A 26801-nucleotide genomic window follows, 5' to 3' on the forward strand; every position below is an offset into this window, starting at 1 on the left:
CTGGAAATGCTGCAGTCCGTGCTCATTGACTGAGCTGGCTGCTTCAACCATTTCTTGAATATCTGCATTTAGATATTGTTCAGTAAGTGCTAACCCTTTGGGTTATCTCCTAGTACCATTAGAACAAAAAGTTGGGTGAATGGGCACAGGGAGTAAGTGCTAAGTAGCCCGGGCATTCATTCCAGCAGGGCTGTATGCAGCCATAGATGACTGGCTAGGGGACCACACAGGGGCAGAGGTATTGCCCTATTATCAGATTAGACTAGTGGGGGGCTATTACCCCCTCTGCTCTCCTGAGGGCCTCAGCCTAGCTAGAACATGTTGACTTACCACAGAGGGTACTTGGGAAAGTACTTGGGGATCTGGCTGTGCTACACCTGACTAAAAGGATCTTTCCTAAAATCCAAGAACTTGTGAAAACCATAAAAATTAAATCATAGTGAGGGAGAGATAAGGACAAATGATATGAAAAGTAAATCTATCAAAGAAAGCCCAGCACATGGACAAATAGAGGAGATATTAATGAAGCTGTAATGAGCTCTCTGCAAAACAGCTGTTTTGACAGGATTTACTTTTGTGAAGGGAAGGGAATACAGCTTCCTCCACCCAGTTCTTTCTCCCCTCCAGCGGCATTTCAGCAGGAGAAGCTGGCCACATGCTGGGCAGGAACCAGCCTTCCTGCCAGAGAGGCTCCTAACACTCCTCTGCTTCTCTCATGGTGGTGTTCTGCTGGGATTTCCTACCAGGACAAATTGCACCTGCTGAGACTGTGGTACCATGAGAGCTGTCGGGTCTTCTGTGATCGCCTGGTCAGTGAGGAGGACCGGACCTGGTTTGACAGCCTGATGAAGCACATGATGGAGGAGTTAGGCACCACTTTTGAGGAGGTCATCCCCTCCCAGCCAGTTCTGTTTGGTGACTTCATGGTGCAAGGTGCTGATGCCAAAGTGTATGAAGCAATCGACAGCCAGGAAAAGGTAGGACCCTGGGGATCACCATCTTTTTGTGATTTATGTTCACATCTTACAAGTCTTCTGCAAAGAGAAGAAAACAGTCAACTGTGGGGATGCTAGAACTGAAGGTGTCCGGAATAACAGACCCTGACAGGGCCCTCCTCTGAGATCCCACCCCAAGTATGGACAGGGGCAGCATTTGGAGCAGGTGGGAAGTTGAGGTGGAACAAGCTGTCTCTGCATTGCCATCATGGGGGCAGGCTGCTATGCCAAATTTCTTGAGTGAGCCACTCCCAGGACTGAAAAGTGAAATTGGCTAGAAAGAAGTGGCACATTACCCCTGAACAATACTACATTTGCCATTAGAGCCTTCACAATTGACCTTTGTAAGTAATTAATGTTACTGCCAGATCCCCTGTTGGAGAAGATATGGTGAGTACTTTCATAGTGCTATTTAGGCAAAGGCAGTCAGCAGTGTGTTTTGCTCTCTTTATCAGAAACAGATGATATTGCTGTCATCTTTCCTCTTGTGGTAGCTGTGTAACAAGGACCGGTCATTAACTGAGCTCCCCAATCTCTTTCATGAGTAGGTAGGCTTGTCCCCACCAAGGTGAGCACAGCTGAGACAGTCAGACTTGCAGAGGGGCTGCACAATCTGCTGATGCCCACAGGACTTTAGCACTTCATGTGTTCTAGCCTATGCTGCTCACCCAGGTTCAGGGTGTTAGGACTAGATCCCATATGTTTTGATGCTTCATCTCTTGCACTAGACTGAGGGCATTGCTGAAGAGAGCCCTAGAAGGGGCAGAAGACACTGCTCATGCTGCTGTTCTGTGCTCAATGGCTGGCCCAGGAGAGGAGCGAGCTTCCCCTTTGCCTGTCTAGGGCCAGAGGGGTTCCCTTCCAGCACCTACCCTTTCCAGCAAGTATCCTGACCAAAGGATGCAACAGGCAGCAGTCAGCTATAGCATAAGGAACCCCACCCAGAGAGAGGCCCTGGCACAGCACCAGTCAGGCAGTTGCAGGCTGTTTTATTTTGAACTATACCTTGCTGCTTTTCTGGTAAAACAGCACTATTGGGAACAGCAACCCTTAGTCACTTGCCTGAGTTAGTTCAGATCACCATTCAGCAGCTGCCACCACAAGCCGAACTCAGCCCAGTCCAAGGCAGCCCAATGGCAATTCCTGCAGGAACATGGAGCAAACAGAAATAACTCATCCCCACAGGCAGCATCTAGGGAACAACAAAGAACCACACTCACATCTCCCAGAGGCAAAGCCTAGCCAGGTCATGCTCACATGCCTCTAGGTGCTAGCCCTTCCCTCACAGCTGCTTTTATCTGGTGGTATCAATTTGCTCTTTTTGCCCACAGCTGAAGGTTGTGATTGAGGATTACCTGGAAGAGTACAATCAAATCAATACCACAGAGATGAAGCTGGTGCTCTTCATGGATGCAATGCAGCACATCTGCCGAATCAGCCGGATCCTGCGGCAGGCCCTGGGAAACGCTCTTCTCCTAGGTGTTGGGGGGAGTGGGAGGCAGTCTCTCACCAAGCTAGCATCTCACATGTAAGTAAGGGGCTCCTACACACGTAATGTGGAGCAGCTCCATCAGGGTTGCCACCAGAGAATTGCTCTTCCTGCCCTTTCTGGCATCGTTTACTCATTTTTCTGGTTGACTCTTCAGATTTAACACTCCAGTGCTAAGGGTTGGCTAACATGCACATCTACACTAGGAAAATGGGACCCTCTTGCTTGCTATTAGCTTGCATTGCTGCTGCAGGTATGCAGCAAATGAGCAGATGCAATACAATCTGAGTCAACTCACTGGCCCTCAGCATAGCAGTGGGAGAGACATGGGCTCCTTCCTGGGTGCTAGGCAGCAGGAAGGTAATGACAGGAGTTACCAGTGACAAGTGATCAAGTGACACTGACAGCCTAGCAAGCTTTCCCTTTGAGTCTTGGGAGCCAAGGGATCCTGAGAGGGATATCGGAAAAGCCAGGGGAATAGGCTGGGGCAAGCAAGTTCTTCAGGTTCTGAATATAGGAAATAATCCTAGAAAAATACAACAAGAGTTCCTGGGCACATCAGCATTGAAGTGCAGTATCACAAAAAGATTTGCGGAGTTGCTTCCTCTGCACTTGTGAAGCACTGTGCAGTGATGTGTGCTTGGGCCCAAGAAGCCGTGTAACTCTGGTAGCTAGCTTCTCCTGGTTTCTGTCTAGCTTGCATATCTCTGCTTTGGGCTGCTCTACATGAGCTGGAGCTTCTAGTTCTCATATAGAGTGACTGGTTTTGCCACCTCCGTTCCATTGCAGCCCTGCCTTCCTTTCAGCTAGCTCTGAATAGAACACACTTTTGGGTTAGTGACTAAACATGCACAAGGACATCTGTATACTCAGTGTAGGAAAACAAGTTGCTTGAGTCCTCTCCCACTGTGTCCACGACACATACTCACAATTGCCGTAAGAGATGTCTGGCGTAGGATGTAACTCCACAGAGTTCTCTTTCCTTTAGGGCTGAGTATGAGTGTTTCCAGATCGAACTGTCCAAAAATTACGGCACGACAGAGTGGCGGGATGATGTGAAGAAGATCATGATGAAGGCAGGCCTTCAAAGCCTACCAGTGACATTCCTGTTCGTGGACACACAGGTACAGGAGTGTTAGCGTGGTGAAGGGCTGGAGAGGAGTCAGAACCACGTTTCTAAGCTCAAGAAAACCCCTAAAGAGGATTGAGGTGCTTGATATGAAGCAGATACAACCTTTATTTCCCAAGCGGCCCACCCTCACCATCCTATAACAACGCCCGGGGAGAAAAAAGGTGGTACATTTCTTGCTGGAAGGACTGTAAAGCTGTGTGAGTGGGTTGATTCTGGAGCTCCAGGAATCCTCTTTTGCCGCGTGGGCTCCATCTATAGATATGATGGGATCAAAGATTTTAAACCCAGCTGCCTGGAGCTAAGCACTATGCTGACTACTGACACTAAAAGAAGGCCTAAGTTCATTCCCTTTCCTTTCAAAGATACCTGTAGGTTTAGGGCCTTATGCCTGCTGTTCCCACTGGAGAGTGTTGACTTGTTAGTGTAAACTTTAGTTTGCTAATAACTACGCCAATTTCTGGAGTTCAGTTATGTCCCCTATAGGCTGTTATACTGTCTTCATTATCATAGGAACCAAGTCCCTTCTGGCAGTGCCTTAAGCAGTGAGATTAACATCTGTCAAACACTGCTTGTTCACTCATCCTTTTTCCTGCAGTGAAAAACATATATATGGGGGGGGGGGGAAGGGGGGAGAAGAGGGTACATTTAGTTGAATAGATGGATGCCATGTATTTCTGATGTACAAAGGTGGAGAGGTGAGTGTAACTGTAGTGGCAGCTCATACCACAAGCTGTGATACCTCCATAAAATTACCATCTCCCACATTTATGAGCTTTACCCTAATAACAAAGAATTTTGCTGTACCAGAGCATTCCAGTGTCTGGAGTCTGGCCACAGAGTCATTTCAAGGCAGGGAGCAAGGCCTTGATCTCAGCCTATCTATAGGCAGGCAGTGAAGGAGCAGAAGGAAGGTTTGTTCCCAGACCCACCACCCCTGCTCCACCCCCTGCCCCCAAATGGTTGAACATAGCTGTTCAACTGCAAATACTGACCATGGACAATCACTGTATATGTCACTGGAGCCCAGTGATCACACAGAGGATTTCTTATGACAGAAGCTGAGGACTATATTTATCCAGAAGTGAGTTATAAGGCATCTGGAGTCCTGACTCTTTTATGACTTTTTTTCCTATCATCCACTTAGATTAAAAGCGAGTCCTTCCTTGAGGATATCAACAGCATGCTCAACTCGGGTGATATTCCCAGCATTTACAACCCTGATGATCAAGAGCAAATCATGACAGCAATGAAGCCCATTGTTCGAGATCTAGGACAGCAGTCCACCAAGGCCAACCTGATGGCTGCATATACAGGACGGGTTCGCAGTAATATCCACATGGTTCTGTGCATGAGGTACATCTTGCAGACCTGGTGTCAGTGTTTGCTATCCCCTCATTGTGCTTTGCCTTGCATCACTCTTAGGCTCTGTACTTCTGAACCCCTAGCTTTGGAGGAGGAGTAAGGTTTGTGTACTGCCTTCCCCTAGGAATGGTTACATTCTTTGCCCCTTGCTGCTTTAAAGATGAAGTTTGAAAAGTTTAGTATGATTATATGTGATCCAAATTAAATACAGGCTTCCTCCTCCCTCATGCACCATTAAGCTCTTTGTTACAAGAAACATCCTGCTTGAATTTGGGGCTCAGTTGCACCATCCCTACTTGTGAATGCAGTTCATAGTCCATAAGCAGCTAGCTGTGGTGCTTGCAGGAAGGCTGCCTGAAGATATAGGGCAGTCACAGCATGGGTATAGGTGATCGAATCAGGGCCCTGATTTTGGTTTTGTAATTGATTGCCCTCTTGAAGTAGACTTCCAGTCACATTTATTTCTTACCTCCTCAGCATTATCCTTAGGAAGGGACCCAGAAAACATCAGAATATACTCAGGACATCTAAGGGATAAACTGTGACCTGTACCTTGGGACTGTGAAGCACTGCCCATACTCCCCCTATTTCCCACCTTTCTTCTTTCTCCCCAGATATACTCCCTTCCTTCTTATTCTGTAAGAGTTCAAGATAGTTCTGGGGAAGAAAAGGTATTTTATTGTTGTATCAGTAGCTTGTTGTAACATCTCTTCTGCATTCCTTGTCACATAGCCCTATTGGAGAAGTCTTCCGAGCACGCTTGAGACAGTTCCCCTCTCTAGTGAACTGCTGTACCATTGACTGGTTTAATGAGTGGCCTGCTGAAGCCCTGCAGTGTGTTGCCTCCTCCTTCTTGCATGAGATCCCAGATCTTGGTGACAGTACAGATGTTGATGGGATGGTAGGTACCACACTCAACATACAAAGCACAGATACACATGGACAGCGATGCAAGGCACCTGCAGAAAGGATCCTACCTTGTAAAGGAAAGGTTTCATGACAAGTTCATTCAAGTCCAGAACTCAGTAGTTTTCATATGCCTTGAAATGGCCACATCCATTTTTCATCCTCTGTCCTTGTGGCCTTCCAGAGAGGCTGTGTGGCTTGCCCTCTTGCTTGAGGCCCACATGCTCATGCAAGCTCTACTGCAATTGTATATTTAGGCTTCTTGTAAGCCTGCTCCCTGTCCCCTTTGGACACCATTTAGGTTCCCCTAACACCTCTACTGTGCTGAATAAGACTGTTTATCTTTCCTTTCTCCTTGTAGATTCAGATGTGCATAGAAATCCATCAGAGTGTGGCAAAAAAGTGCCAGGTGTACCTGGCAGAGCTGGCCAGACACAACTATGTCACTCCCAAAAGCTACCTAGAGTTCCTCAGCATCTTCAGTTCCCTGATTGGAAAGAAGAAACAGGAACTGAAAACAGCCAAGAACAGGATGAAAAGTGGCCTGCACAAGGTTGGTACCTGACAAATGAGAGAGCTTTGGGCTCCTCTTATCTCCTCTGAGCTGTATATTTACAGCCACAGAGATGCAGTGAGATGCCCCACCAAAAGACTGGTAATGGGGGGTGGGGAGGAACCACATGTTAGAACGAGCAAGAACTGTGTCCTCTTCCAGGGGACAATCCCTCTAAAGGTCTGAGATGGTAGCAGCTCTAAAAGCAATGATAGCCACACTTTGGAGACCACAAACCCCTCTATCCCTCAGCATCTCTCAGGATTCTCCTTATTATCCTTGTAATTGAAAGCCCCATGACAGCAACATGGTTCTACTGACTGAGTCCTATGGTCTTGTGAACTACAAGTGTCTGCAAACTATGGTTTGGGAACAACAGCCTTTAGCTAATGGATCTCATGGCAGTCATGATCAGAGAACATGGTTGGTATTTCTCCATAGGCAGCCACACATGCCCAGGTTGGGGCTTGGTTTGGATTGAAAGACTCTTAAATATCCTGGATAACAAATCTGGGTTTGGAAAACCTTGACCAGCACTACAGAGCAGCAGCTGGCTAGGATGGGCAGGAGCAGGCAGTGTCAGAGCCAATGCTAGAAGAAAGCTGCCTTTGAGAGTTCATGCATGTGACAATCACTAACCTCTTGCAGAGGGGTTTGCTGAGGGGCAGCCTGCAGTCTTTCCTCTGCTTTCCCTCACCAGAGGAACAAGGAGAGTGCACAGTGTGGAAAGACAGACATTTTGCATGTCTCTGCACCAGAAACACTGCATGTGCTGGGTAGAGGTAGCTCCACATGTGCCTGAGTGGGCACTAGACACTCATCAGGTCAGGTGCAGGCTTTTACAGGTCTCAGATAGGAGCAGTGCTTGGGCTCTGCCTCTCAGCCAGGGCTTAAGACCACCCCAAGCTGGAACACAGTTTTTGCTGGCTTTAATAAGGGCCATAAGATCACAAGATTTAATAAGAGCTTTAACACTATTCGTGCAGCAGACAAGTATCTGCAGCAGCTGCACTCATGATGTGCAGACACTGTTAGGCACTGCTGTCTGCACACACAGCACAGCAAAATTGCTCTCAAACCCAGCTTGTTGATTACATAAACACAGAGGCAAGACCTGCATTACCAGCCTGACTGTGGCAGGGAGCACCCAGCAGGGCAGCACAGGCCTTTCCTGGGGCTTTTCATGGCTGCTGCTCCAGCTCTCACTGTGCTCTGCTCCCCCAGCTCCTGCAGACAGCAGAGGATGTAGCGAGGATGCAGGAGGAGCTGGAGTCTGCTCGCCCTCTCCTGGCAGAGGCGGCCAAGGACACACTGGCAACCATGGAACAACTGCAGGTACCACTGCTGGATGGCCAGGCACTTTTCCAGTCCACCTGCTCAGACTGGACAGTGGTGTTGGACTGTGTGGGCAACAACAAACCTCTCAAGCACCAAACAGCATCACACTGGGCTGTATCATGGCAGCACTTCTGCCAGTTGCTGGAGGGACCAGTATAGCGACCCCAGATTAGCACAGCAGGTGTCTATGGGTGGCAGCATTGCAAGTGAGAGTTGCCTTCTGCTGGGGACCCTGCTCTGATGTTTGTGGTGGGGCCAGTTTCAACATACCAGACAGTTGCTAGCAGAAGAGACTGCTCCCCTGCCCAGTCCTAACCCACAGCCTCATGGGTCAGGGAGCTAAGCTACCATACTTGTCCTTTTCTCTGCAAAAAGTTCTCTGCTGATTAGCTCCTTGGGACACAAAGTAGCAGCAGCACTAAGACATTATCCTCAGGTGGCCTGAGTAGTTCTAAGAGCAGATTGCTGTTGCTGAAAGGGATAGTCCCAACACTCCCCAGCCCCAGGGAGCTGACCCAGTTGCAAGCAGCTGCTGCCAGCCCAGAGCTCACCAAATGTCACACAGTCACTAATGCAAGTGCAGAAGAGGAAGCTGTCCCCTGTGCTGGCTCTCACCTCCTTCCCTCTTTCCCACGTTCCTCACTGCCTGTCTCCCACCATAGGATGGCCAGATTGAGACAGAGAGAGGAGAAGCACCAGCATCACACAGCTCTGCAAACACAGGGGAAAGTTTATAATCTCTCATCTTCCCACATAGCTTACTGGAGGTGGCTTGATCCACTCACAGAAGAGATTTGGTTCTGTTCCACATTCCCTTACACCTCCCGGTACTGCTTTGAACTGGGGGGTGGCAGCAGCCACAGAACTTGTGGGTAGGCAGAAGTGACAGTTTTAAGAACAAAACCCTCAGCAAGTTTTGTTACTCCTCCATCTCCCTGTGTCTTTACAGTCACATCCATTCCCTCTAATACCGGGGGAGATAAGTAGAGCAGCTAATTCCAGCAGGGCTGACACCATTCCAGAGCAGCCAAAACTGGAGATTGTGGATCACCTCTACAGGCCAAAACAAGAGTCTCCTGCCAGTAGGATGCAGCGAGGGGATTCCCTGCAGCAGCTAGGCAGCAGCATGTGTCTGCCATTCTAGCAGGGGAAAGCACATGACCTGCCAGGAAAGCTGTGATCCTTACCTAGAGATGCTGACGCAAGCCAAATAGGTCTTCTGGCTCCAGCCATGCTTCTGAGGCTGTCTGTGGTGTTGCAGGTGGACACAGCTGTGGCTGAAGAGACACGAAATGCTGTGCAGGCTGAGGAGATGAGAGCCAAAGCAAAAGCTCAGACAGCCCAAGCCATTGCAGATGATGCTCAGAAGGACCTGGCTGAAGCACTTCCAGCCCTGGATGCTGCTCTTGCTAGCCTGAGGAACCTCAACAAGAATGATGTTACAGAGGTAACTGGGGGGGGGGCAGCATGCCTGGGCCTGGTTGAGGGAGGCCTCTCTGAGGGCCTGCAAGGCTGCCAAGGCTTTGTAGTCAGCTTGCTATAGCTGACTAAGACAACAATTTGCAGCAATTTCCCTTCTATGGGCTTTCAGTATCCCCAGCCTTTTCCAGCACCCCTCCCCTGGGGTGACACACTGTGTGGCTGCCCATGCAGCTTCTTGGCACTCACCTTCACTCTTTGAGAGCAAACCATATTGAAGGGTAGAGAGACAGCAGCTGGCTGCTGTGTGTTCCTGCATGTTGTTTCCAAATCATGCCAGAGTGAGGGAGTCGAGGAGTGCTCAACCCGTGGTGCCTGCCTGCCCACTTCACTGAGCCTCAGTGAACCAAGCTGCTGGTCTTGCCCCCTGCCAGGGGCTCAACAGCCAAATCCTTTGGGCTCTCTGAGGGTATCCTATGTGAGCTGGGAAACCATGCACTTGACTTCACCTGCTGCTGGCTGTTTGCATGCACACCTTCCCCCAGTCACTCCTTCACCTCTGTCCTGGAGAGACAGCTATTGCTCTGTCCTTGTCCATGGGGACAAGTGGTAGGCAATACCATGATGCTACCCTGGGTGCAGGCTGCACAGCACAGACTGTTCTAGCAGCACTCGGTATCCCTGCCAGCAGGATCTTTTAAACAGGGATCTAGCACAGGGCAGAGAAGAGGAGGCAGCAGGGACTGACAGGCTTGAAACAGGATAGTCAGAGAGGAGAGGGGTCCTGGCCCTGCAGTGGGAAGTGTCACAACCCACATCCACAGTCAAGAGAGCAGCCTCAGCAAGTGGCACCCACAGATTTGGTCATCTGCAGGGGATGATCGTGGAAGATACAGTGTATGAGATCTTGCTGCATGGGGTGTGACAGCTATGAAGGGGCAGGACAGCCTCATTACTCTGATTGTGAGTGACAGACCTTTTTATTCACCACAAACGTGCATAGCTCCTTTCCCCAGAGATGGGGGAAAATGCAGATAGTGTCAGTCCACTTGCCCCCAGCACCCACCTTCTTGTAGGATTGTCATGAAAAGTCTCCTCTCTGTACAAGGCTTCCAATGCCAACTCACAAGAGGCATCAACTTCTCTTTATGCTTCATCTAACCCACCCCTCCACCTCCAGGAATCTCTTCATTTAAAGAGGAGGCTCTCATGCTTATTTTAAGCCCAGCTACTGGGTCATGATCAGAATAACCTGCCACTGAAGCCAGGATAACCACAGTTCTCTCTCAGTCCAGGAGTAATGACTCAGCCCAACTAAAGAGAGCTGCACTTCTATGATTGGGAACAAGCATCCTCTTGACCTACTACTCTGCATAGGGCAGCTGCATCAGTTGTCCCTTGGAGGAAGCCAACGCTTGCTTCTCCAGTTCCTCCACCACTTCTCTCAGACGATCTTCATTGCAGAAAAAATACACATAGAGATTGCGCTCTGTCTGCAGGATAGGGCTCTGCAGAGATCTGCGTTTGACCTTCAAGTCACTCAGGAGGTCCATCAGCATTTGGTAGAGTGTGTTCTCCATGGTGATCAGCTGCTGCATGGGCTCAATGATCTCCTGAGGGGCAGAACCCAAATGCATGTGAACATGCAAGAAGGGCCGGGGGGGGGGGAGGAATTTCTTCCCACCCCATGACAGCTCAGTTTACCAGAAACTGCCTGCCTGACTCTGGCCTTTAGAGGCATTCAGCCCAATGAAGTGGTTTAGTGGGCCAGCTTGGCTAAGGCAAGCCTTATGTAGCTAAAAGCATATGGCACACATGATGAGACTCACTCTTGGACACCTTAGTCCCTCAGGCAGACAGCCAGGCACTGCGTCTCTGGGTAGCTTTTGGCACAAAGCAGTGATCGGGCCAGCCTCCTCTCCGAGGTATGAGGTGCAGTAAGCACTCCACCACCACGTTCAGGGATAATGGCAGAGAGGGCTCCAAGATGGGGAAACGCCAAAAGCCCCTGCTTACCGGAGAGTGAAGCTGCAGCTGGTTGGAGTTGCCATACATCAGCTGATAGAGCACCTCTGTGGCTGACTCCAGGGCAGGGAGCTGCAGTATAGGAGCTGCTAGTTGTGCTTCCAGCATCCTCTGGTCCTGGCACAAGCGGGAAGCCTGAACTGCTATGGCCTCATAGCTGCAGAGGAGCTGCTCCTCCTGATCTTGCCTCACCAGCATGTCCCAGAGCCTGCAAGAAGGGACAGTCAGCCAGATGCATGAGCATATGCCAGTGCCGAGGAAGAACAGGGCTCAGGGCACAGTGTGCACTGTAGGTTTGGGGTGCAAGTGTCTGTGGGATGACAGAGAGGACAGCCACTCCTGGGGAGCAGCACATGGCTTGTAGCTCTGGGAAGAGCACAGTGGAGAACTGCCAGGCTGGTTCAGAGCCAGGCCCTTCCAGTCAGGGGCTCCTTTTTGGCAGACACCAGCACCAGCTACTCCACAGCTGTGCAGGGAGGGCTAACAGGTGTCCAGGACAGGATATGCATCCAGAGAAAGCCAGGGGAGCACCAAGCAGCTGTTGCTTTCCACTGGCACAGCTCATCCTCTCTAAGGCTGAACACATGCCTCCTCGCTCTCAGCCTTCACACCCTAGAGAAACCTCTCCTCTCTGTACTCAATCCCTTCTCCAAGCCATGCTTCACTGCATCAGCACTAGGCAGTCAGGAAGGAATTGGTGCCATCTTCTGGGGAATTTCACACCACCTCAGAGCTAGGTTTGCTCTACATTGGCAGAGGAGCATTGCTGGACTGCCCAGTGATTTCAGTCTGACAGATCCCTTTCCTACTCCCATGCCGTCTCCCCCACCTCTAGTTTGTTCCTCATGCATACACACACCCAAGTCCCTACCGTATGGTGGAGAGGTCTCTGGGCACCGTTTGTGTGCGTGGACAGCCCTTCTGTGAGACGCTAGCACTTCTGAAGTAGTCATGCTGCTCCTGCAGCTTGGCCTGGGCTTCCCTCAGGGTAGTTTCTATCTCTTCCAGCCAAGCAGCCATCTCATCCAGCTCCTTCCTCTCCCTTTTCAGCTGGAGTCCCAGCAAGTCCAGACGGCTGTGCTGGCCTGCCAGCCATGCGGCCGCCTCCTCCTGCCTCCTGGCAATATACTGCAGGCGAGCAGCTTCCAGACTGAGCTGCCCCTGCAGGATTGGCAGGCAAGAGAGGTAGGCCGCTGTCTGCAGCAGGGACGGCAGGTAGTGGAACTGGATCTGCGCAATGTCACAGCGCAGGATGTGGAGCTGCTTCTGGAGCGTGGTGGCATGATCCTGGAGCTCATCCTCTGCTACACGCTGTACAGGGGGAAGACGAGAGAAACTGGTGTGAGGGTGCACCGCTAGTGCTGCCTGGCTCAGCTACCTCCTCCTGAAGTGTCTGCTGTGCTCCAGTGTCTAATGGAAAAGACTGGCACACTATGAATATGCTGCAGACACAAACAATCGTGTAGGAAAGGGAGCACTGACCCTACCTGATTCTCCTTTATGGCATTCAGAGCCCTCTGGGCCCACTTCAGTGCAGCACAGTTGCCATCCACTTCTGCTGACATGGTTATGAGCTCCCTCTGGGCACAGATATATGCTTTCTTTATCTGGCTCAGCTCTTCCCTGTAACTGTCTTGGTTCCCTGACAGCTCATCTCCTTCAGTCCTGGGGCTTTCCAGAAGTGTTGCTTGTTTGGTCTCCATTCTCTCTGTGGCTTCCTGGCTGCCGTCTCTCTCCCCATGGTCCTTCACACTCAGGTTCTCCTCTGTCCTGCTCCTCTGCTCTGCTAGCAGCTCTGACCTTGAGCCTTGGGCCAGTATTTCCTGACTTGAGGGCATCCACCCCAGGGGTGTCTCTGCACGCTCCTTACCCAGAGTTTCTCTTGTTCCTTTCTGTATTTTCTGGACGGAGTCCATCCATGTGTCTGCCTCCAGCTTTTCCTTCACATTGCCCTCTGCCCATGTGCTCTCCCCCCGAGCACCAGGAGCCCAGGCACTCTCTGGCAGGGCCTGCTGGATGAACTGCTCAAACGCCTCAGTGGCCACTTGTTCCACCTCCATGTAAGGGCCAAGATCTGTCTCGCACAGCAGCACTGGTGGCTGGCCCTTTCCCACTTCCCTGTGCCACTCTGCCAGCTGCGTTGTAAGCTTGCTGATCTGGCTCAGGACAACAGTGATTTGGAAGTTCTCCACTTCCACATCTGTCTGAGCCTTCCTCAGCTCCCACTTTGCCTTCTCCTCTTCCTCTGCCAAATGCTTCAGCTCCTGCTGCAGGCTTGCTTCCCAGACTTGGAGCTTATTATGCCGCAAGAGCTGGCGGGAGTAATAGGCCTGCAGCTCCTGAGCCTCCTGCTCCAGGGCCTCCAGAGAGGGGCCCTCATCATCCAGGACCGTGCTTGGGAACTGTGGGACCTGGCAGCAGGTCTGCAGCACTTGGTCAAGGGCATCACCTTCCAGGATGGGCTTGCCTGCAGCCAGCAGGGCTTCGTAGGCCTCCACCTCAGCCGGGCTCAGCACGTTCTCCTCATCCACAGTGTTGCAGAACCACTCGAGGAACTGCTCTGTCTGGGGACAGTCAAAAAGCCAGTCGAAGTCCTTCTCACAGAGGGAGTCCACATGGGCGTAGACCACCTTCAGTGTCTCCAAAAACTCTGCCCCTCTGTTGACCGTGTCCTGTAGGAAGGTCTGGGAGCGTCTCCGTCTGAACATGGCAAGAGTGGCCAACACTAGAAGGGACAAAACAGGAGACATCCAGAGTGGTCCCCACACCCAAAGCCAATGCAAGGTTGCCCAAGCAGCACTACTGCCTGCTTGAGGAAGGACTTCAACAGTGTCTCCACAAAAGCTGCAGACCAACTCATAGGGTCCTTCTTTACAGCATTCCCGGGGCAGGGCACAAGACAAACAAGGCCCCCATAGAGCAAGGGAGAAAGCTTGCTCTACTGCCAATACCCCATTCCCATACTTCCCCTCACCAGGGCCATACAGCTCTGGGACCTCTGCTAATGCATCTTCAGCCTGTAAGAAATACCCGTTGCAGGGCATTGGGGCAGGCTTTTTCAGCCTTCCCAGTTTGTTCCTTGCCCTTTCTGACAACCAGCTTTCCCTGCAGATCTCTCTCTTGCCCATCTATACACTGCATCTTCTGCAGCCAGAAGAGAAGGATGCTTCACTCACCTCACTATATCCTGAGCAACACTGAGCTCTGGTAGTCACAGACACGCTACCACTTCTGCCTGACAGAAAAGCAGGGAGTCCCTTTGGCTCCTCAGCCTTTCCTGCTCAACACATGATGCACATAGGCTGTCACCCCCATGTCACAACCTCCTCTACCATACTTTCATTAAGATGGGAAGCCGTGCATGAGATACCCATCAACAAGCAGTCCTCAGCATGATGAACAACCAGCAGCAGCTCCAGTGGCTCAGGGAAGGCTGCCAGGGACAGGGATTGCTCATGCTCAGCGTAGAGACTCAGAGTTACATGGGGGAAGGTTGGGAGGGGAGACAGGATTTTCCCATCGAAACAGCAGTCAGAGCTTTTCCCAGCTCACTTTTTGGCCTATGGTTGCACTCTTTTTTCTCCCTTAGAGTTACAGTGGGTGTAACCAAAACATAAGTACCAGGAACATGCAAGATCAACAACTTGCTCCTATCCCCCAAGCTCTCTAGCTGGACTTGGCAGCTGTGTTCTCCCAGGGCCAGAAGAAACCACCTCACCCACACCCAGATGTCCTGCCTCTGGTCTTCATCTCCCCTTGGCCAGCTCTGAGGAACAAGCACCCCAGTTTCTCAGCCCTTCTACAGTTCTCCAGCAGCTATTGCCGGCACAACACTGAGAACCAAACCAAGCCACTCTGTCTCTGGTTGTATTTTGAAGGTACGAGCAATGCAGCGGCCGCCACTTGGTGTGAAGATGGTGATCGAAGCAGTCTGCATCATGAAAGGAATCAAGCCCAAAAGGGTGCCAGGAGAAAAGCTGGGCTCCAAGGTGGATGATTACTGGGAGCCAGGCAAGGCCCTTCTCCAGGACCCAGGGAAATTCCTGGACAGCCTGTTTAAGTACAATAAGGTAAGCAGTGGCAGAGGGAGGTTTCAACCAGGGATCAGGCACTACATCATAGAGAGCCTGCTCACAACAGTGAAGCCAAAAGTCATGCACAAGGCTCCTCCTGGGCACTGCCCTTCAGCAACACTGAGGACAAGGATGTACTTGGCTTGGAAGTCCCTCGTGTCAGTTGACTGCACTTCATTACCTTTGGCAATGGGTCCCAGATGCCCAAGTCCTCCCTTCTGTCCACCTGCTCTTTGCACTCAGTGAAGCAGGACGTGAACCCTGACACATGATACGGGAAGGGACTTACCTGGTCACACGGCAGTGCCTCCCAGGCCTCAGTACACAACAATTTGGTTCCTTTTGCTCCAGTGCGATGCCTTAACCTCCCTGCCAGGTCCTGAGGCAGGCTGCAGCTACAGGAAGAGTGCTTAGAGCTAGAAGTGGCAGTCATCCTTCATAGGTGGGAATGCAGAAGACCTAGCTGAATTTTATTGTTCCCCAGATGTCACCTCACCAGGGCATTATTTTCTGTAACCACTCAGCTATCTAATGAAAATGAAAAGCAGAGTTTCTTTCTTCATCCCTGAGGATTCCCACTGAGCCCCAAGCCCTTGCAGATCCTCCTCAGTTAGATCTCTAGCACCCTCTTCTGATTTATTTTCTCTCCCACCATTCCTTGCAGGACAATATTGCAGATTCTGTGATCAAAGCCATCCAGCCATACATTGACAGTGAGGAGTTTCAGCCATCAGCCATTGCCAAGGTCTCCAAAGCCTGCACCTCCATCTGCCAGTGGGTGCGTGCCATGTACAAGTACCACTTTGTGGCCAAGGCCGTGGAGCCCAAGCGGGTAAGAGACAGCTTCACTGGATCACGCTGGGAATTAGGGAGAGCAGAATTAGCGGCTCCCTTCAGAGGAAGATGCTAACATCACCAGCTGTGTAGTGCGGGCCTGGCCTTCTGTTCAAATCAAGGCTTGACCAAAAGTTCATTAAGCCCAAAAGTACATTAGGGTAATGAAATGGGAGAAGTCAGTCTAGAACATGCTGGGCAGAGGTGATACTCTGTCTTTAGGGCTGAGTCTTGGCTCAGCAAAAACTGTACTTACAGAAGCATTCCCACATCTCACTTGTATTTCAGCTTGATCTTCTCTAAGCCTAGTGATTTATTATTATTTTGGGCAAGCAGAGGAACCTTTCCTCCTTTTCACCAATAAGCCACATCCTGAGCTCATGCAAGCTGGCACAGGCTCCTGGATTTGCAGAGCTATGCAGAAATGCCCTTCCCACCCCTACTTTTATTCCTAGGCTTGCAGAATACCCCTGGAGTTAGGCAGGTCACTTAAAGTCAGAAAGTAAAGCAGGCCAGACCTGGATTCCTTTCCTCTACTCCATGCCGCAGAGCAAGCTCACATCCTTTGATTAGCCACTTGGTGTCAGACACAAGACGAGGATTTGCAAAGTTAATTTAGATGCTTTTGCAGTTCAAGTCATACCACATTAGCATAACTGCTCTGGGGCCCCTACACAGCAATGCAGGGGTTTCCAAGTCCAACAACATAACTGTCTGGTGGAAACTGGACCAGTGCAGAGCTGGCCCTGTGCCTTCTTCCACCCAGCTGAGCATGCCAATAGCCTTGCCATGCAGCAGGGCTTTGAGCGTAAGTTCTCACTGTTAGAAGGCCAGCAGAAAAGCCTACCCATATTTCCAGGATGTGCAAGGGATGTTCACTTTAGTCCTTGACCAAGCTGAGCCCTGCTGCCGGGGAACGTGGAACGTGGTGCTGCACCTCACTGTACTTTGTTTTCTTGGGTGGATCTATCCAAAGGTTCCCATTGACGTACACAGGAAACATTACAAAGCCAATCTCCTATGCACTGCCAGACTCTAGTGGTGTTTTGATAGCCCGTAACCTTTGGCATGTAGGGAAGGATCTCAGTTCCAACTAGTGCTTTCATAGCAATTCTCCCCAAATCAGCTCCTACCACAAGGTCTGCCTTTTTGTCTGGCCACATGCCTGCCAGATTCACCATTCCCTTATGCTTCTCCTCAGCAAGCCTTCCGGGAAGCAGAAGAGGACCTGCACATCACCCAGCAGGTCCTTGAGGAAGCTAAGGACCGCCTGAGGGAGGCTGAAGGTGGTATCGCCATGCTGCAAGCCAAGTACAAGAGCTGCGTAGCCAAGAAGGAGGAGCTAGAGATGAAGTGCGAGCAGTGTGAGCAGAGACTGGGCTATGCTGACAAGGTAGGGGACAGAGCCAGGTTCCGCTTGCCGACACAAGACATCCTGACATCAGGCCCAGGAGGGCAGTGATGAAAGCCTCTGCCATGCCTGCCCCTTCCACCAACCCTGTCTGCCTTCAGCTCAGGGCAGTACTGGGACAGAGCTGCCTGGCTAGATCTCAGCAGCACAAAGGGGCTGGGAAAGCTCAGCTCACTGGGCACTACGGTGAAAAGCTGCTGCCCTCCTGTGGCACACCTTCCATAGCCAGCAACAGGACTCCAGGGCAGCCCTGTTCTCCCAGGATAAAGTGCTCAAAGCTGAGTGGTGGGGACAGAATTCAGGGTATGGCAGGGGACCTTGGGACGCTTGGTCACCCCAGTCATCTGCTGTGTTACCCAGTCTGTAGAAGGCTCAGGAGGCAAGGTTAGGCCACACAGCAGCTCCCATGTCTGCGGCTTATCCACAGCTCATTAACGGCCTGGCCGATGAGAAGGTGCGCTGGCAGGACACTGTACAGAACCTGGATTACATGATCAACAACATTGCTGGTGACGTGCTCGTTGCAGCTGGCTTCGTGGCCTACCTGGGCCCATTCACGGTAAGTGCAATGCTCCTTCTCCCCAAGGGGTTCAGTTAGCTGCTTGCCTCTCGCTGTTGCTGATCAGATCAGCTACAGAATCAGCTCCAGTGGAAAGATCAGAGGAAGCAGGTCAGATTCTGCCCTGCTTTGGGGTTAGCAGCCACCACAGCTCCCTGCACTTCCCAGCTCCTCTGGGTCCTGGGGCAGACAGGTTACTATGCCAGCACTATCTCCGCATGTCACTGCCTGCTCAGAGCAAAGTTAAGAGCTGTAACACCACAATCTCTGCAAAACGGGGCACGCAGTATGGGGCAAAAGGATGCAAGATCCCTCCTGGATCTCTCCCTCCCCATTTGGGCCAGAGGCTGCACTCAGCCACGTTTGAACAGAAACAGGAGGAAGATTTAAACAAATACAGCAGACTAGCTACAACTAAAAGGATGACTGTGATGGTGCTTCTCACGGCAGGGAGACTACCGCACAGCACTGTGCAAGGAATGGCTGAGGCAGCTGTCAGAAAACAACGTTCCCCACACCAAGGACCCAAACCTGATCAGCACCCTCGGAGACCCCGTGGAAATCCGGTCCTGGCAGGCAAGTGGCAGAAAGAAGTGCACAGTAGGGTGAAGGGGGCAGCACTTTGGGCAAAGGCCAAAACATTCAGCTCACAATTTGCTGGGAACAGCTGTACCCAAGGGCAGACCCCAGATTGAATAGGTGAATAACAACTGAGTGCCTCCACACCTCAGAGCTGGAATTGCTGCCAAGGTCTGGGGCTCCTTGTGCAACAAGGGGATCCTTTCAGAGCCTCAGCAACATCCAGGGTAGCAGCAGCTCTGGCAGTATCACACACCTTGTCTGTAAGGTTTCCCCTTTACATGCCCCAGGGTTAGAGCAGAACCCCAGCCACAGCCTGCCCAAGCTTAGCTTTGCCAGCACAGCTCTGTCCCAGGGCTCAGCCACCACCAGTAGAGCTGCATTTTTGGACCCAGCTGCTGCTAGCAGTAACCTTACCACCGTTCCCTACCCAGCCACAAGCCCCACACTATGACCACACAGGGGCCAGGGCAGTAAGGGCTTCTCAGGAGAAGCCTCATTACATACTCGTAGCTACCATCCTAGCTGAGTAAACATAGCTCAAGGGGCTGGGACCCCCTGAATCTGGGCACCAGAGTAATTCTGACACCCACGTCAGGGGCACACAGTAAAGGGAGACCAGACCAGCCAGCTCTTGAACCACATGGAGAAAGCTGCACTGTGCCATCAAATGTTCCCCACAGCTAGCACACAGCTTTTTCTACTTAACCAGATTGCCGGCTTACCCAATGACAGCCTGTCCGTGGAGAATGGGGTAATAACACAGTTCTCCCAGCGCTGGACTCACTATATAGATCCCCAGGGACAAGCAAACAAGTGGATCAAGAACCTGGTAAGAGCTGTGGGGAGGAAATCCAGGTCTGCTAAGATGGGGGAAGGAGCTTTCTATCAGGGGCTGCACAGAGTAAGGCCTTACAGTATCAAGCTTTAGGCTGCAGAGCTGTGAGACCTCCCACTGTCCCAGTCATGCCTCCCCAGCACCAGACAGGCTCCTCAAGCTCAGTATTCATCCTGGCTGGCTTCCCCTGCTCAGGGGGACCCACACACACAGCAGGGGGGGGCCCTCTGCAAGCAAGTGGAGAATCAGATTCCAGTTCTGGCTCCCCACTAGCATTCTGGAGGGCTTCACACCCTTCACCAGACCACAAACCAGGCAGCTCTCACAAAAACCTCTAGGGTGTCTAGGATAGAAGGGCTCAGGGTGGTATTACCTGGCTACTGAGCTCAGTACTGACTGCCAGGGCCCTGGAGACACAGACCACACTCTCTCCTCTCCTTCTAGAGAGACAGAGGAGGTAAGCACCCCACCGCCCTTTTGAAGAGTCAGGAGGGAAGGTTTGGCAGCTGCTCCTGTTCTGCTCCCCAAGGGCTTCTCCCACACACCTGCCCTCACTTTGCAGGCAAAAGAGCTCCAAGTTGCCAGTGCAGTGCTCTGCAGGGGCACTGCACAGGCCTGTTTTCACAAGGCCCTGCTGTCTGAAGGAGGTTTTTGCCATTCCCTCCCTGCACCTGCTGCTTAGTTGGGCACTCTGTAGTGTCCAGTGAGCCTCCATGAGTGGGCTAAATGTGCTGAAATGGTCAAAAACTAACTGAGCAAGAAAAGGTGTAATTTCTGCTGTTTCAGTGAGTTAAATCAGCGTGTTAGAGATTTGCCATGCACCAGAGCTGGCCTGAGGGAGTGGCAAGATGCAGCAGGGAGAGGGCAATAGATCCCCTTACTGGGCATCAGTGAGGCAGTGGGTTGGCTGAGTGGTGGCCTACATGCCCCAGGAAACATCACATCAGGAAATATATTACAGACCTGGCCCCACATCAGGGCCCAGAGCCTGAGCATGTTGGGACCCAGGTGTACCATCACCCTTCTTCCTCTCTCATCACAGCAGTAACAGAGTCTTGGCAGCACATCTGTGCAGTGCTGGGCTCTTTCCCATCCCTGCCGTCCCTTGCTGCCTTTCAGGAGAAGGAGAACAACCTGGAGGTGGCCAAGCTGAGCGACCAGGACTTCCTCAGCAGTCTGGAGAACTCCATTAGCTTCGGGAAGCCCTTCCTGCTGGAGAATGTTGGCGAGGAGCTAGATCCAGCCCTTGAGCCTGTCCTGCTGAAGCAGGTCCTGCATCTCACCTGGGCAAGGAGTGGGCAAGCAGAGTGTAGTGGGTACCTGGCCAGGCTGGAAGGGGATTAGAGGAAGGTAACTGTACCCTCAAATCAAAGCTGTGGATTTGCAGGTCTCTCTGGGCAGGCAACATCCATATGGATGCCCCCTGCTCTGTGCTCCCTTGTCCTGGCCAGGGGTCCCCCATATTGGCAGCCTCCCTCTCGCCTTCAGTCTCCCAGCAGCAGATCTTTTGTCTGTGCCTGGCAGGCAGGGCCGTGGCATTTGGCTGCTCCATTCAGGTTCAGGCCTTCAGGTCTGCTTGGCAGCTTTGAGCTCCTCTGTCCCTCTTTTCAGCCTCTTCCCCTCACGGCAGAGTCCAGGGCATAGTGGGATGCCTTCTCTTGCAAGAGGGAGACATCCCAACCCACCCGTCTTTATCCCTCTCTGGTACAGACCTACAAACACCAAGGCAACACAGTGCTGAAGCTGGGGGACACAGTGATCCCCTACCAAGAGGATTTCAGGATGTACATTACCACCAAACTGCCCAACCCTCACTACACCCCGGAGGTCTCCACGAAGGTCACCCTCATCAACTTCACCCTCTCACCCAGGTACCTGCTTGCCCTGCTAGCTGCTCACCCTGCTCGGCCTCATTCCCCATGGTCCCCGAGCCTTCGGCCCTTTTCCCCTAGACCTGAGCAGCTCAGGAAGGAGGAGTGAGGGTCACAGAGGATGCCGGTCATGTCTCTGCTCTGCCACAGACTCAGTGGGACCTTGGGCAAGTTCCTGGGTCTTCCCGCACCTGGTTCTCAGCCTGCTGGGGATGGCTGTGAGGTGGCCAACAGGTCTGTGAGGCATGCAGACAGTGCAGTGTGGCCCTTAAGTAGACTGTGTCATCCCTCAAACCTCTGGACATTTTTAGCATCCATAACATCCTGCAACAGAGCATGCAGTTTAACTGCGCTAAGGCCTGGTTTTGCACAGCCTGTCCTCACACCTCCTTCCATGCTTAAGACTCAAACCTCCCCCTTCGCCGCTCCATCCCCTTGGGCTTGCTGTGCATTCTTTCTCTTGGCCCATATTTCTCACATCTTTCTCCTTGTCTGAGAACTTCAGACTGAATGTCTGTCCCCCCTCTCCTTGTTCTGGTCAGCATGTGCTGTCAGTTGACTCAAAGTGCAGGAGCAGTTCTGGGTGCAGAATTGTTGCCATGCCACTCTCAGCCCTGGGCTACTTTGTCAACCCAATACCATAGGGGTAGCTCCTCTTCTAGATCCCCACTGCCTTCTCCTGAGCCTGTCTCTCAACCTGGAACTGCCTGTGGCCCAGTGGCAGCATGTCCCACATCTTGGGAAGCACAGCCTTGCTTAGCAATGTTAATCTTGTCATCAAGGCAAGTGGCTGACCCACGCCAGGCCAAAGGACCATTGCCGCAGGAGCCCATCTCCAACAGCACCAAACAGCAAACAGGGAAGAGTATAAGAATAAAACACCACATAGCAATACCCTCCCGAATCCTCTCTCAGCCTCCTACAGGTTGCATCTCTGGGACCAAGCCCAAGTATGTTTATATTTGTATATCTAGTAAGTTACAGTAGATTCCTCTCTTGTGAAATTGTTTCTTTAGCCATTAACACCACTTCCTGCAGCAGGAAGTTCCCCAGCCTCACTGCCACGTGCAGGAAGAACCACTTCTTCGCTTTGCCCCTGCCTGTGCTCATGTCTCACACTGGAAGAGGCAGTAGCCAGTCAGGCCCGTGCATGTGCTGGGCCAGAAGCCAGGCCCAGCACCTGCCTGCGCAGCTGAGGCTGGTGTGCACCTTGGGTACGCTACCCCGCTCTTCACCCTGGCTTTCATTGCAGTGGCTTGGAAGACCAGCTGCTGGGACAAGTGGTAGCTGAGGAGCGGCCTGACTTAGAGGAGGCCAGAAACCAGCTGATCGTTAGCAATGCCAAGATGCGCCAGGAGCTGAAGGCGATAGAAGACCGGATCCTCTATCGGCTCAGCACTTCCGAAGGGAACCCTGTAGATGACTTGGAGCTCATCAACATGCTGGAGGCATCCAAGCTCAAGGCAGGAGAGATCGAGGTCAGAGGCAGCGGTGCTGTCCCCCTGCAGCTGTGCATCCGCTACCAGCCTTGCACTGACTGTCACATCTCTACTGTTCCCCAGGCCAAGGTAAAGGTTGCAGAGCAGACAGAGAAGGACATTGATGTCACACGCATGGAGTATGTGCCTGTCGCCATCCGCACCCAGATCCTCTACTTCTGTGTCTCAGACCTGGCCAACGTGGACCCCATGTACCAGTACTCACTCGAGTGGTTCCTCAACATCTTCCTAACAGGGATCACCAACTCCGAAAGGGCAGGTACTGTCGGGGAGCCCCCTCCAATCCCTTCCCTGCGCCAGATGCTTAGCCCATCAGGAGCAGAAGGTAGGGTACCTGCAGAGTCAAGGCAGATACACCCTCTTGCATTGGGTCTCAGCATGGCCCAGAGCTGCCTCTAGTAGTGTCTGCACGGCAAGGGGAGATGTGGTCACAGCGGGCCTGGCAGCCTGCCCTCTGTTCTCCTCACTACTTCCCTGCTGCTGTGTCCAACTGGGCTGGGGAGGTGCTAGTGCCAGGGCATGGACGAGGCGCATGCCACACCAGAAACAGTGTGACTCTCCTCATGGAGCCACCTTCGTGCACAGGTCCTGGCTGCCACTGCCAGGCAGCACCTGCTAACCAGAATGGCCTTAGTGCAGCATGGACTCCCTCTGGTTGCTAGAGCATGCTTTCTGTCCTTCCAGCTTTCTCCTGAACAAGAGCAGGATCAAGCAGCCCTTCTTCCAGCTGGAGCCCCTCCCTTCCCTGGGGGGGGGGGGGGGGGTGTGCTTTCTCCAGGCATGGGACCTTTTCTAACCCCTCCCTAGAATGCAGGGCCTGAGCTGTCATAGGGAAGCTGGCCTGGGGCCTGACCCATCCCCTGGTGGAGTCTCACCCTGCCACTGCGTGGCCAGACCACTGCCCATCAGGCACAGCCAGGGCTGGTGGTTATGGTCAGTAACATGTGGGACCGAGCACTTCAGCTGTGGGCAGGCCCAGTACAGGCACCATCTCCTCCTCCTCCAAGGCCCTACGCCTTCCAGGAGGGACTTACACCCCAGCCAGAGATTTGTGGTGTCTCAGCAATGCAGTGATCGCACATAACACACCAGAAAACATCTGGTGCATCTGTGTAATATGCTGAATCTCAAAGCCTAGCCTGTACCAAGTCTATAATTGAGAGTGAAAGTGGACACATCCCCTTGACCAGGCACAGACAGCTGCCGTGGAGAGCACCCTCCACCCTTGTCTCGTTGCCTGTTTTCAGACACCCTGACGGAGCGGATCGTGAACATCAACAACTACGTCACCTTCAGTCTCTACAGCAACGTGTGCCGCAGCCTCTTTGAGAAGCACAAGCTCATGTTTGCCTTTCTGGTGTGTGTCCGGATTATGATGAATGAAGGGCAGATCGATATGGTGAGTAAGTTGCCTCAGTCCTTTGGTAGGATCCCAGCCAGGGCAATTGAAGTCCAACCCTGGGCTGGGCGCAGCAGTTTCCCACCGCAGTCAGCTGCTTGCCTTGGCAGCCAAGGTAACATACAGGAAGGGCTTGCTGAACCCAGTCATCCCTCCCGGGCTAGTTTGGAGGCTCCCAGCAGTAGCTCCCTCACACGTTGCACAGTATTTTGCCACCCATGAACAAGTGCTCTCAGCTAGGGGTGGGCTTTCCTGCAGAGTAGCACCATGATCAAGGGGTAGCAAGAAGGGGTCTGCAAAACTCCAAGGGGGTGCCTGGGAGGAGAGCACTGGCTCCTGCCCCCTTCTCTTTCCCTGGGTCCCTAAGACAACGTGGGGATTGGGAGCTCTTCCCCTGGGTCCCTAAGACAACGTGGGGATTGGGAGCTCTTCCCTTGCCTCGCACAGCTTGGCTTTCTCTGCTGCTCCCAGGTGGACTCTGCTGAATCCCCCTGCCTGTGCTCTGGCAGAGCAGGTCCATTTCTCACAAAGCTCTGCAGAGACACAAGTTTGAGCCTTGCTGTGGCCTCGGGCCAATATTTCCTAGGTGCTGGGGACAAAGAGCGATGTTGCTCTGTAAAATACCTGTCAGGCCAGTGGGCAAACCTGTGGCCATTCTGCTCTCAAACCTTTCCATGTGCCTATCACTGCAGAGGAGATATGATGGTGACTGAATGGCCATGTTGAACTCACCAGACTCTCCGGTTCACTTACTCCCTGACACCCATGCCTGGCAGGCGAGGCAGCCAGAAAGTTACTGTAGGGTTTTACTGCAGTACAGCACAGCTGCACATGCTTCAGGCCAGACAGGCGGGCTGTAATTCATGACCACGTCCTATCCCCTTCTCAGGATGAGTGGCATTACCTGCTGTCAGGGGGGGCCATAAAGATGATGCGGGAGAACCCAGCTCCTGAATGGCTGTACGAGAGAGTGTGGGGAGACATCCTGGCCTTGAGCAACCTGAAGAATTTCTCCAGCTTCGCAGATGATTTTGCAGACAACCTTGCAGAGTTCAGGGCCATTTTTGACAGCCCCAAGCCTCACAGGTGAGTCCACCTTGCCTTTTCCACACACCAGTCTGCACATCTTGGCTTAGCTGTGCACCTGGCTGGTGCACCCTCCGGGAGAGCATGGGGAACTGATGAGGCTGCGGGGCTGGCTCTGCTCACAGTCAGTGCAGTGGTGCGTAGGGAAGAGGCAGAGGCATCTCCGTGTCTCCGTGAGGGCTGCCTTCGTCCATGCAGGCCTGGTGTGGGTGCTGCCTGGAGCCTGGGCTCCTGGACTTGCTGCTTGCTCAAGGCAGAGCCCACGCAGTGCCTCAGCCTAGTATCACTTGGTGCTTTCCCAGTGGAAGCAGCTGTCTGGAAGGGCCTCGTCCTCTCTAGAAACCCAGCAGCTGCTGCCTGCAGACAGCTTGGGTGGTTCTTGGGGAGCTGCAGGACCTGGCACGTCTCTGCAAAACGCACGTGATTGCTTTGCAGAGAGCCCCTACCTGGGAAGTGGGACACTGAGCTTGATGCCTTCCAGAAGCTGCTGGTTCTGCGATGTTTGCGGGGAGATAAGGTCACCGATGCCATGCAGGACTTTGTGGCACTGAACCTGGATCAGCGCTTTATTGAACCACAGGTAACTGGCCGGAAGGAGGCAGTGGCAGGGCTGGGAGTGGAGCAGGAGGTCCTGAGCTTGCTGTCAATGGGACATCGTCTCCCATTGCAGTGAGGCTGCTAATGCCTCTCTCCAGCCACAGAGGAGGGCAGCACAACACTGCATCCACAGCTGAGGAAGCAGACACAGGGAGGTGAAATGACTTGCCTGGAGGCTGCCAGACAGCCCGGACTGCCACAGGGCTGTCTGCTCAGGACACAGTCACCATCCACCAGTTAAACCATGCTGGGAGGGAGCAGAAAGTGCAGGCATAACAGCAAAGAGTTTGAATGACAAATGGGAAAGTAATCGCTGCCTTGATTCCAATCCTGCCTAAAAACAGCTATACTGGGCCATTATTGAACTTTGTTCTGGGCTCAGCACTCAGGAGCACATTAGTAACTTGGAGAGGAGCTGGAGGACAGGCAGGATGAGGAAGGTGCTGTGTGTGGTGCCAAGACATGGCCCAAGTGTGCATTCCCACAACAGACCCTCTGGTCTAAGCAGCTTTATGTCTTGCAGACTACCAACCTCTCAGAGGTGTTCAAGGAGTCCACTGCCACCACCCCCCTTGTATTTGTGCTGTCCCCTGGCACTGACCCAGCTGCTGACCTCTACAAGTTTGCTGAAGAAATGGAGTTCTCCAAGAAGCTCTCTGCCATTTCCCTGGGCCAAGGCCAGGTAAGCTGCTGGTGCCAACCTGGAGTAGTGCTGTCATGCCGGGACTCAGAGATCCCACTTAGCTCCAGGGAGGCAGGACACCCTTGCAGCACAGTGAGAGCCCCCTCCTGCCCCAGGGTCCTCCCTCACCAGCCTTCCGCTAGCTAGAGGAGCC

At 52.5% G+C, this 26801-nt stretch overlaps 1 protein-coding gene across 1 annotated transcript in view; it reads left to right on the top strand.

The window, feature by feature from the left end:
* Positions 1–26801, top strand: part of DNAH1 (dynein axonemal heavy chain 1) — an 83760-nt gene that overhangs the window by 50398 nt on the left and 6561 nt on the right. The window contains exons 48-69 of the mRNA XM_026106526.2: positions 747–977; positions 2327–2523; positions 3473–3608; positions 4761–4969; positions 5711–5879; positions 6246–6437; positions 7662–7772; positions 9037–9222; positions 15098–15289; positions 15957–16124; positions 17328–17519; positions 17965–18096; positions 18547–18672; positions 19388–19507; positions 20633–20782; positions 21224–21384; positions 22637–22862; positions 22947–23142; positions 24131–24282; positions 25172–25368; positions 25804–25948; positions 26489–26647. Of these exons, the coding sequence (XP_025962311.2) occupies positions 747–977; positions 2327–2523; positions 3473–3608; positions 4761–4969; positions 5711–5879; positions 6246–6437; positions 7662–7772; positions 9037–9222; positions 15098–15289; positions 15957–16124; positions 17328–17519; positions 17965–18096; positions 18547–18672; positions 19388–19507; positions 20633–20782; positions 21224–21384; positions 22637–22862; positions 22947–23142; positions 24131–24282; positions 25172–25368; positions 25804–25948; positions 26489–26647 (3747 nt within the window). The remainder of the gene's footprint in view (positions 1–746; positions 978–2326; positions 2524–3472; positions 3609–4760; positions 4970–5710; positions 5880–6245; positions 6438–7661; positions 7773–9036; positions 9223–15097; positions 15290–15956; positions 16125–17327; positions 17520–17964; positions 18097–18546; positions 18673–19387; positions 19508–20632; positions 20783–21223; positions 21385–22636; positions 22863–22946; positions 23143–24130; positions 24283–25171; positions 25369–25803; positions 25949–26488; positions 26648–26801) is intronic.

Source organism: Dromaius novaehollandiae, chromosome 12, assembly GCF_036370855.1.
Source record: "Dromaius novaehollandiae isolate bDroNov1 chromosome 12, bDroNov1.hap1, whole genome shotgun sequence".
Lineage (NCBI taxonomy): Eukaryota > Metazoa > Chordata > Aves > Casuariiformes > Dromaiidae > Dromaius > Dromaius novaehollandiae.